The following is a 12,462-nucleotide window of genomic DNA, read 5'->3' as shown; positions in this document are numbered from 1 at the left end:
AAGACAGTATAAAGCAGAATAATATGTAAATGGAGTCTCATACCTATGATAAAGTTTAATTTATAAATTAGGCACAATATCTAATAATAAAATAGAACAATTATAACCAATCAATGAGATATCACACCAAAGGAACAAGCAACATAAAAAAATTAGACTTCATCAATATTAAAAACTTTTATAAAAAGGCAACCCACAGAATGGGAGAAACTATTTGGAAATCACATCTGATAAGGAATTAATATCTAAAACTCAACAAGAAAACAAAAAACCCAATTCAAAAATGGGCAAAGGACTTGAATAGCCATTTCTCTAAAGAAGATATCAAATGGCCAATTAGACATGAAGTGTCTCAACATCACTAATCATTAGAGAAATACAAACCAAAACCATGAGATACCATTCCACACCCATTAGGATGGCTATTATCAAAAACGACAATAACAACAAAAACAGAAAACCAGTGTTGGCATGGATGTGGACAAATTGGAACTCCTGTATATTGCTGGTGTGAATGTAAAATGGTGCAGCTGCTATGGGAAACAGTAGGGCAGTACCTCAAAAAATTAAACATACAATTACCATTTGATCCAGCAATTCCACTTCTGGGTATATACACAAAAGAACTGAAAGCCAGGACCCAAACAGATATTTGTACATCCATGTTCATAGCAGCATTATTTACAATAGCCATAGAGTAGAAACAATTCAATGAAATATTATTCAGACTAAAAATGAATGAAATTCTGATACATGCTACAACATGGATAACCCTGAAAACATTATGCTAAATTAAGCCAGACACAAAAGGATGAATGTATGATTCCACTTATGCAACAAAGTTAGAACAGTTAAATACATGGAGACAGGAAAGTAGAACAGTTAAGACCAGGGGCTGGGGAAGGGAGGGCAATAGGGAGTTATTGTTTAATGGATACAGAGTGTCAGTTTGAGTTGATAAAAAGTTCTGGAGGTATCACCAAAGGCCTAGGATTTGAGGAAGGACTAAATGATGATGAATGCACCCTCATCAAGAGAACTGCACGTGAATCATCCAGAGCACTAAGTAACTGTGGAAGTAGATTCTTTCAGCCATAAAAGCATCCAAAAGATACAGTTAGCTTTAAACATATATTTAAGCACAGAGAGCACCAAGACTAGATCACCAAGATAGAATTGCAATTTAACCTAGACTATACAATATAATAATTAATTTTCCTTCTCCACTTCCATACCAGCAGGCCTAGAGAGTTCAGAAATTAGTTAAGAATATGGGAGAAGACAAAAGCAAGGTAGGGAAAGAAAAGCAGGCCACATCTTTATTCTTTCATTCACAACAGACTCAAGCTTAGGGAGAGGAATAAATCTTACAAGAAAGTAAAGCAAGTCTGAGCCTTTCACTATTAGCTAGGACTGATCGTTTTCATTTCTAATCTATCTTTTGCTATTTGAAATGAACAGAGAACTGTATTTATTACCCCAAAATGTCATACCTGCTCCTCTTCGAGTTCTCATCTAGGGCAAGGCAATAATTTGTCCCTGATTTAAAGGAGGGATGAGGTCTAAAATTAAATGCTACTGTGTAATTATGCACTACAAGCCCACCTTGACACATCAGCAATACATACTAATCATTCCCAAAATCTACATGCTCAACTAGCTGAGAAACTGCTACAAGAATTAAGAGTTGTTTATTTTCTCTGTGAAGGAGAGAATACCTAAGGAGTTAAATATTTTGTTTCATCTTAACAAAATATAAAGTCTGAATTGAACTTCTTTCAAGCTTACCTGTAATACAATTTCTTTTCAATACAGAAAGTCCTTTCTTTACTACACAAGGTATGCATGAAAATATGTAGAAAATCAAATGGAAGAAAGCTGAACACTGGGCTTACATAATGAAGGTATAAAAGTTAGTTCCTAAGAGTTAAAAAGTTTACTCAATCTTATATTAAACCACGTTTTAGTCATAATCTCTGACAACAAATTTCCTTTAATTCTGGTTTTTTTTATCCATTCGTATTGTACCATGTAGTTGAATGGTAAGGACCAATAAATATCTGGTTGAGATTAATGATTTCCAACATAGTCACAATTGTCTTAAGTTATTAAGCTTAGTACCTATTATTTTTAAAATGATATCAGCACTTTGATTTTTTCCATTTGCTCTACTTTTTAAAAATAAGGGAGAAATGTAGTAAACTATTCAATGATTGCACAAATGGTTTGGTTTTTTTAACAAAGATGTCTAAGTGCTGAAACTGCAGTGCTATCATGCAACAGGTCCTAGTGTTCATCTGTTAACTAATATTTTTTAAAAATCTAAAACCCTACAAAATTATAAAGTATAAAAGTTATGGACAGTCTTCAATTTGGAGAGGAGGAGAAATTAATTTATATGATTTGGTTTAAGCAATTTACAGCCATACATGTGTTGGTATTTATGTGTATTCATGATACCACTCAATTTATAAACTACTTTTTGTTCAAAGTGTTTTAAATGACAATGGCATTTATGGCTATCAATGCTCTCATTCAACTAGATTCTGGGAAATATTGATCTTTTTAAAAAATTTTTATTTATCTCCACTGTTAAACCATCAACCCTTCTCTTCAAAATGAAGCTAACCAGAAGAACTTCAACTGTTCTTAACATTCTCCTGTTCTTCACTATTTCAAAAGGTTATTTTTATTATCATTTGTTCAATACATTGGCCTTCTGTATAAAACCGTATTTGCTGGAAAAAACCCTGCTATTCCAATATAATACAATTAAATAAGGACACATATTATACAACTTTGAAGCAATAACCTCGTTATCACAGAGAAGCAATTTACCCTGCACTATACAATCTAACGATTAAAAGCAGTGGCTCTCGAGTTGGAGTACTTGTGTTCAAATTGTAATTTTGCCACTCACTTGCTATGTGACCTTGGGCAAATTACTTACCTTACCTAAGTCTCTGCTTCTGAGACCACAAAGAATTAAAAATAACAGTAAAGGTTAAATGAAATGAATGGGTAAGGCATTTAGCAAAGTATCTGGTATTTTAAGTCTTTAAAAAAATATTACCCGGTTTTTATTTCTGGTGTATATATATTTCATACCCTAGGACAGGAGTTGGCACACTTCTGCCCACTGATTGAACCTCATGCACCACCTACTCTTGTAAGATAAAGTGTAACTGGAACAGCTAAATTCAGTCATTGTGCATTGCCTATGGCTGCTTTTGTGCTATCATGGGATAAATGAGTAGTTGTAACAGAGACCAGACACCCTACAAGGCTTAAAATATTTACTACCCAGCTTTTTCATAAGAAATTTGCTGATCTGCAACCTAAGAAGATAATAACAAACTAAAAACACAATGCTATAGGTCGTTAAAATAGATGCCATAAATGGAATAAGATAACCAAGTTAACTGGTTTCTATCTATGTCAATAAATTCAAAGCAATTGACAAACGAAATGGCTGTTTTCCTCCCCGCCCCCAATAATTTGAAAACTGAAAATGTCCTTAAAGGTTCTATGTTAAAATATTTTTTTTCCAAATGGAAGTACAAATTTGAGAAGTTATATGAATAGTCTATAGCTAAACTTGGTTTATAGGTTTATAAACTAAGTCTACCCCTGATAATGAACTTACTACCATCACTCCAGGTGTACTTAATGCAGTGCATCAAGTCATTGTGCTGGGTCATAAGCAAAGCATATTTTTCTGAGATAAATCATGTTGAAAGTATATTTGAGAAATATCTACATTAAAGGAACTGTGTATGTAAGGTACCATAAATTCATAAAGAATAAGACAAAGTAAACTTAGAACAATCTAGTGAGCAGAATAATAATCTCTAAGACTGATCAAAAGCAGAGTTAAATGCATTTCACTATAATTTCAATATTTTTTAAACCTTATGTATGCAAAATGGATTTCTTTGTCCACTTATAACCTACACAAATTGAAAAATTCAAAAATGTATTACCTGAATTGGATGTTCACTAAATGAGGTTGGGAGCCATCTGATTGCCAGTAAGTTTCTAGATTGTCATCTCGTAACTGATCTACTCCAAAACCTAAAGACAAGTGACGATAAATTCTCATGATAAAGAAAGAGCTATATATTCAAAACATAAAATTACCATGTATATTTGTCCAGAAAGTTTGACAAACAGGATGGTCAGTAGTATGAAATTTAAATTAACCAGAATTCTTCTATGTTCTTAACCAGACCTCAACCATTAGAAGAAATAGCACTTGCAAACGAAAACGTTTATATTAGAACTGAGTTTTCTTGGTTGTTGGCCCTAATTTTTAAAGAACATCTTCTAAATATACAATATGTATATTTATATTCACTTCACAAATGTGAACTCTGATTGTTTTACACTGCTACTTAAAGATTTCCAGTGGTTCATACTAGCTATACAATAAAGTATGAACTGTTTAATAAAGTCCCATGTGATCAGGCTTCTCCCTAACTTCTAGCTTCATCTAGGCCACCTCGTTCTGTTCTAGACTTACGGACCACCTATAATTCTATGAATGAGCCACCTTTTGTCTAAGCTGTATACCTTTGTGCATACTGTTCCTCTCGCCGTTATATCCTTACTCAGTGAAATCCTATCCTTGCTCCATCATGCAGCATAAGCGTCATCTTCATGAAGACTTCTCTGATCCTTTCAGGCAGAGTCAACCACTTTCTCTTCTGGGCTGCTACTGCACTGAGCCCGTACTTTGTGGCAAAGCAGCATGACATAGTGGGTCCTGACTGCTTGGATCTCAGCATTCTCACTCATTATGAGATCTTTGCCAAATTACTTAATATTTCTGTACTATAGTATCCTTATTTAGAAAATGATAAAAATACATTATAGTACATACTTCGTGTGACTTTTGGAGATTTTATTGACATAATTGCTTATTTTATATATGTAAGTACTTAGGACAAGATATGTCATTTAGTAAGCACTCAACAGAAGTTACACATTATTATATTGTACAATAATAACTAGTTTAAAGCCATGAGTCCTCCAGCAGATTGACAACTCCTTGACAGCAAGGGTGGTGTCTTTTTTATCATTAAATCTCTAACAATATTCTAGAGCAATTGTTTACTGACTTGAATTGAAAAATACCTGACCATAGAGAAGCAAAGTAAAGGTTAAACAATTAACTTTCTTATGCTGTTTCTCATTAATAAAGAGTAGTCAGTCATTTTTAATGTGTAAAATGATAATCATATCAATGATATATCACCGATGGACTCAAAGCTCAAAATCACAGGGAGTAAAATGGATGTATGACCCTACACTGATAAATTTCATGACTTTCATATCCGACACATTTTTAAGTGGTCTCACCACTCTTTTAATAGTGTCAACTGTTGTCTTCTGTATCTGGATGATATCAGAGAAGTAGGGCATCTTCAGGGAATCGGTGACTTCTACGTGTTGCCCTCTGCAAATGCTATAGCATAAAAGAATGTGAACTGGCACTGATTCATACATTACTGACACAGTATGGCACTAGTCGAATTAGGTCAAGCAATGGAAGATATTCAATTTGGGCAAAATCACAGAAGTATTTGATGTTATAAAGAATATGAGAAACTTCTGAAGCAGTCTAGGATATGAGATCATCCCTATTCAAAAAAAAAAAAAGAAAGGCTATATAAACCACAAATTTTTCTTGAAAAAATGAGAGCTTGAACCACGCAGCAACTAAACAGCCTCAAATTCAAGAAGGGGCAGCTCCTAGGCTCAGGAGAAAAAGGACATAGTATCATTCCAAACTGTGGGAGGCATAGAAGGAAAGAACATTGACCAGATAACATTGACCTAAGAATAAATCTGGTTGGACTTTAACAAATTACTAAAGGCCAAGTGTGGGCTAACATAAAGTATAGCAGCCGTGGAAGTCCCAAACACAAGGGGAACTCACGTTCCTTTCAGACTCTTTTCCAAGGGCCCTCACTGTACATACCAGAAAGATCTAGGGGAAAGCTGGAGAGTGGAAAGCCTACTTCAGTGGTACATGCATAGAGAAGAAGACTGATTACCACTGCAGGAAAAGCAAAGAGCCCCACCCTCCTTCTAAAAGGACTTAAGCTGCTGGGAGAGGAGCATCAAACGGGTTGACTCCAGGACACACAGACCCATCCTCGCTGAGAGAAGAGTAAAAGAAAAAAACCTCTACCCCTGAGGGAGAAGCAGGACACAGTCCGTCCTACGGACATGGAGCAGAAAACTCTCTCCCACAAAAGACCAGCCACAGATACAAGACTGAGTTTGGTTATCATAGGAGGGCCTAAAATGCTAAGAAAGCCCTACCCTGGAGACCGGGCATAAAGGGTTTGTTTAAGACAAACTGGATCAGAAAAACAGAGAACAAGCCCTGCTTCTCATCCCCACACTGAGTAACGAGGCACAGTATTCTAGTGCTGGAAGCAGGGCAAGAGTATGGAGAGAGACACCATCTGAAGTACATGGGTACAGAGAAAGGTGAAACTGAGAGTCAAGGAAGCACACTAAGAAAACTTCTCTGGAACCACAGATCCCACCATAAGCCCTGGGCATCCTTAGAGGAATATGAAAATCCTGTGAGGTACTGTCTATATATGAGAGTTGGCATTCAATAAAAAATTATGACAAACAAGAAAGGAAAACAAATATCAAAAGACAAAGCAATCAATAGAAAAACACTCAGATATTACCCAGATGTTAGAATTATTGGACAGGGATTTTAAATAACTATAATTAATGTTAAAGAAAGCAGGGGAAAAAGTAGATGAAATGCAGGAACAGATAGGGAATTTCAACAGAGATGAAAACCCCTTTAAAAGTCAAATGGAAAAGCTATTTAAAAAAAAAAAAAAAAACCATACCAGAGATGAAAGATTCTTTAAACAGAATACAGAATCATCAGTAGATTCAATAAAGCCAAAGAAAGAAGCAGTAGACTTGAAGGTAGGCCAATAAAAAAATACCCAAAGAAAAAAAGAGTGGAAAAAAAATAGAAATCTAGCATATGTATAACTGAATTCCCAGAAAGATAACGGAGAAGAAATAGGGCAAAAGAAATACTTGAAGAAATAATGGCCATGAATTTTCATAAAATAATGCAAGACATCAAACCAGAAGATCCAAGAATCTCAGTGAATCTCGTGCAGGATTATACATACACAGACACATATACATGTTGACACATCATATTGATATTGCTGAAAATCAAAGATAAAATCTTAAAGGTAGCCAGGAAAAAAAAAACGTTAATTAAAACAGACTTCTTTTCAGGAACTATGCAAGCCAAAAGATAATGGAATGACATCTTTAAAGCAGTAAATGGAAAAACCTGCCAACCTAGAATCCCATGCAGGGAAAAGATACAATAATAAAAGCAAAATGAAAACTTTTCCAACCTAACATTGCTAGCAGACCTGCAATACAAAAAATGTGGAAGAAAGTTCTTTAGGCATAAGGACTACAATACCAGACAGAAATTTGAATCTATTCAAAGAAATGAAAAGTTCTAAAAATTGAAAAAATTAAGGTAAACATAAAAGGTATATTTTTATATTTTAATCAGTCTAAAATATAATTGGCCCTTTTAAACAAAAATAGCAACAATATATTCTGGAGCTTAAAATATGAAAGTAAGAGGTATGACAAAAATGGCAGAAAGGATAGGAGAAAGAGCTGGAAAGGATTGTTGAAGGATTCATGTATCATATCTAGTGGTATAATACTGCTGGAAGGTAAATTGTGATAAAAGGCAACCACTTAGGGCAGCCATGCAGAAATTTCAAAAAGAATGTATAACTAATAAGTCAGTAGTGGAGATAAAATAGAATCATAAAAATACTGAATTCATCCGAAAACAGGAGAAAAAGAAGGAACAAACATTAACAAGAAAAGGAAAATAAATTCCGATAGTTTTAAATCTAATTACATCAATAGAAACATTAAGTGTAGATGGTCTAAACACTCCCAATTAAAAGATAAAGAATGTCAGATTAGATAAAAAAGCAAGACCCAATAATATGCTGCCTACAAGAAATCCAGTTGAAATATGAAGATATATAGTTTAAAACCAAAAGGAAGAACATCCAGTTTCCAGTCTGACATGTAAAGAGCTTGGAAGATGTCACTCTCATCTTTACAACACAATGAACTAACTAAAACCAGTAATTCTTAGGTACAAAAAGAATTGAGGTCACAGGGAAAGCTATCACCCAGAAAACTGAAGAGAGAGGTGAGCACCATCTCTGGAGTCGGCAACTGGTAGGAAAACTTAAAAGAGTAATTGGCTAATTGACAAATTGCTGGAGACTGAGTGTGGACTGGCTTGAGAGAGAAAAACTCCTAGAAGCCCAGTCTTAGGAAGGCTCTGCATTTTCATGAATTTTACCTCTAGGAGCCCCACCAGGTTTTCTTCAGGGTAAAGATCAGAGAAAATTCTCCAATGCTCCCTGCAAAGGGAGAGTGAAAGTAATGATTGTAAAATACACCCAGAGCATTCTGTTCTCAACAAAAGCTTGTCTTCAAGAAAAACTGTGTTAGTAACTAACATGAGTTTTATCACAGCCTTACTGACATGAGGAGGAAAATATATCCAACTCCAGCCTCCTCCAGCTTCACTATCTCACCTAAGAGGGAAGAAAGGTGAGAAGCACTTGTAAAGGTCACAGCCATGAACACAGGCCCACTAAAAGATTGAGATCCAGCCACAGGATTACAGAACACTTTTGTTCCTCCTAGAATTTAACCACCATATCAACAGGGCTCCTGTACAACAGGAAGTTATTAAAAAACTGCAAGCTCAGATATCATTTAAAGAGTCTCTAGGGAAATTCTAAAATAACAGGGGAAACAAAAACTAGGACACTACAGGAATTTCAGCCACTGAATCTTAGCCTTTATCCAGTAGTCAGAAAATCAGTATGGATGTAACTGAACTGAATAGCACCATCAATCAACTGGATCAAATTCATATTTATAGATTACTTCACCCAATAACAACAGAATACACAAGCTTCTCAAGAATATACAATTCTCCTCAAGCTCATGTGTAACATTCACCAAGATGAAGCACATTCTGGGTTATAAAATAGACAAAATTTTTTTAAAGAACAGAAATCATACAAAATATGCTCTCAGACCAGAGTACAATTAAACTAGAAATCAATAACAGAACAAAAACTGAAAAATCTCCAAATATTTAAAGATTAAACAACATATGAATCACAGAAGTATCAAGAGAAATTTAAACATATTTGAAACTGAATGAAAATACAAATTATCAAAAATTGTAGAATGCAGCAAAAGCAGTGCTTAGTGAGAAATTTGTAGCATAGAGAGATATATATATATGGAGAGAGACAGAGATCTAAAATTAATAATCGAAACTTTCACCTTTGAAAATTATATAAAGAAGGGCAAATTAAATCCAAAATAAGCAGAAAAAATAATAAAAATCAGAGCAGAAATCAATGTAACCGAAAACAGGAAATTAATAGAGAAAAATCATTAAAACCACAAGCTGGTTCTTTGAAAAGGTCAATAAAATCAATAAACCTATTCAAGGAAAAAAAGAGAAAACACAAATTACTAATATCAGAAACAAAAGAGGGACCATCACTAATAATCCCATGGGTAATAAAAAAATAAATAAAGAGGTATTATAAACAACTTTATGTGCATGAATGTGACAACCTAAATAAAATGGACCAATACCTTGAAAGACACCATCTACCAAAACTCACGCCACAAGAAATAGATAATCTAAATCTATTACAAAAATTAAATAAAAAATTAATAACCTTCCAAAAGAAATCACCAAGTCTAGACAGTTTCACTTGTGATTTCTATCAAACATTTAAGGAGGAAATTATTCCAATACTCTACAATCTACTGCAGAAAAAAGAAGCAGAGAGACTAATTCTCATTCTATGACAGCTGCATTATCCAAATACCAAAACCAGATAAAGACTCATAAGAAAGAGAAATTAAAAAACAATCTCTCTCATGAACACAAATACAAATATCCTCAAGAAAATATTAGTAAATAGAATATTATTTTTTAAAAAAATTATATGCCACAATCAACTGAGATTTATTCCATGTATGCAAAGCTGGTTCGACATTCTAAATCAAATAATGTAATCCATCACACCAACAGCCTAAAGGAGAAAAGCCATGTGATCATAGCAATAGATGTAGAGAAAGCATTTGAGAAATTTCTTTGGATGATGGAAATGTACTGTATTTGATTTTGATGGTACTTATATGACTATCTGTGTTTGTTAAAATTCATAGAACTATATGCCTAAAAAGGGTGAATTTTATTGTACGTAAATAAGACAGACCTCAATAAATTACTGATGAGAGAGAAAGGAATTGTAAAGGGAAACAAAAGAGGCTTGGTTGGGAAGATGGCTATTGGAGTCAACATGTAAATAGTACAAGTTCCTGAAGGAAAAGCAACTACTAAACCAATAACATTATAAAGTTCCTAAAGCTAAAAATCTTTCTCTGAGCTTGCACCTACAGGTAGAAAATGCCCATCAAATTAGAGAGATGAGAAAAGACACACATGTATCCTGCCATATCCTGGCCAAAGTCTCGAACTCTAAAAACAAATAGGAAAAGGGTAAATGCTTCCTGAAAGAAAGAACAAGTTATTTAGAAAAAAAGAGAGATAGGCATAGGCCTTATTTGCAAAATGACAAAAGAAGTAATGGTAAAATAGCATCCACAAATTTTTGAGAAAAAAACTGACATTCTAGAATTCTATTCTAACCAAGAGTAAAATAAAGTTATTTTGGAATATCACTCAAAAAATGTATCACCCACTTATCCTATCTAGAGAAATAGCCAACAAAAAAATGCTAACCAAATAACTGAATAATAGAGATGAGGACGATAAACAGACCTTATGACATATGCAGTTCAATTGAAGTGGATATTAACAAAACAATTAGGAAGAGATATATAACAAATGACAACCGATTAAATTTAGTTTTAGAATTAAAGAATATAAACAAAAACAATACTAAAGTCATTCCAGAGGACAAGGAAACGGTAAGTAGTTACTGTAAACAGATTTCTCATTTTGTTTTACCTGGCTTGCAAGATGAGAGTGACCAAACAGCTTGTGACCCAATTTCCCGTACTGTTCCAGTCCTTTCCAACTGCTTAGGGTCAGCACCAGGAGGAGTCTTGTTTGGCGTGGTCATTTTAAAAATATTCTATGTGGAAAAAAAGAATATCCATATTATACCAGGACCTGCACATCTTTTTTAAAAAAGTAATAAAATTTTAATTACAAAAGGGATCACAAATATATCCTTGATATTAATCATCATCTTCAAATGCTGTTAACATAACTTAATCGCTGTAATTTAAAAATCTTATGAATTCAGTTATTTCTAAAATATGACTTACAAGACGAGCAAAGAAGCAGAGTATAGTAGGCAAAAGGGCACAGGATCAGGACTTTTTCTTCAGTTCCTCCTTTAACTAGCCTAGACTCTGTGCAGGTCTGGGCTTTATTTCTCTTCCTGTCAAAGAGGTCACCTTGATCTATAATTCTATAATGATGCACAGTTCTACACTCCTATGAGTAAAAATTCTTAATTCAAATGAAGTTTTTTTTTCCCCTCCCTAGAAAACTCAGATTGAAATACTCTTCTTCCAGGAACATGTAAACACTGGTCTCCATTTTAAATAATCCATTAAGTGATGTAGAGAAAAATCACGTCTCCCAACCAGTTGTCCAAAGGTCCCTTTATATATGTTCTTGCCATAGAAGATAATAAAGTCAGAAAAATGGCTTCAAGAACTAAAAGTGAGTAACTGGCCTATTCAAAATCAAAAGTTTACTTCATCTTTCACAAATTTTGTTAACCTTGGCAAGTCTATGCAAACGTGGGGAAAAAATACTTCTTGAATAGTGAACAATCTGTAAAACTGCTTTGTAATGCAAAGTTATAGCTACTGAATGTCGTTATACATGCTATTATTATTATAAACCTAGACCAATAGTTCTGTATGTCATCTTCTTGACACCTATTGGATTTCACTTGTTCCCTAACCTCCACACAAACATTTAATATTCACTATATAATAGCAGAGTCACTGGAGTGTAAATTTCATAAAGGCCTAAAACTTAAATGCTCTACTAGCAATTTACTGAATGAATACAAGGAAGAATCGATTCAATCATAAACTAAAGTATTTGCCACATGCAAGTTAAGATCTACGATGAGACAATTAAATCTCTCGCCATCATTACAAGCTGAATGTCTTGTCACTGTCAAACGCCCCCCCCCCAAAAAAAAAAAAAAAAAAAAAAAAAAAACCAACTTCAATCTTATTTGTATTAAATTTGGGAATGTGGTAGTATAAATATTCTTGGTTTTAGTCTTTGTGTTGTTTATGGCTTAAAGGGAAAAACAATTAGCA

General features: G+C 34.0%; 1 protein-coding gene across 5 annotated transcripts in view; it reads right to left on the bottom strand.

Moving 5' to 3' along the window:
* The window catches only part of ANAPC10 (anaphase promoting complex subunit 10), a 271,547-nt gene that overhangs the window by 257,652 nt on the left and 1,433 nt on the right, over positions 1–12,462 (bottom strand). For all 5 annotated transcript variants that reach the window (XM_011359429.2, XM_023530241.1, XM_011359425.2 and 2 more), the window contains exons 2-3: positions 11,120–11,246; positions 3,984–4,074 (exon numbers count right to left, since the gene is read on the bottom strand). In XM_011359429.2, the coding sequence (XP_011357731.1) occupies positions 3,984–4,074; positions 11,120–11,234 (206 nt within the window). In that variant the 5' untranslated portion in view covers positions 11,235–11,246. The remainder of the gene's footprint in view (positions 1–3,983; positions 4,075–11,119; positions 11,247–12,462) is intronic.

The sequence above is a fragment of the Pteropus vampyrus genome, unplaced genomic scaffold, assembly GCF_000151845.1.
Source record: "Pteropus vampyrus isolate Shadow unplaced genomic scaffold, Pvam_2.0 Scaffold47, whole genome shotgun sequence".
NCBI lineage: Eukaryota > Metazoa > Chordata > Mammalia > Chiroptera > Pteropodidae > Pteropus > Pteropus vampyrus.
This window is presented reverse-complemented; position numbering and strand designations above follow the sequence as displayed.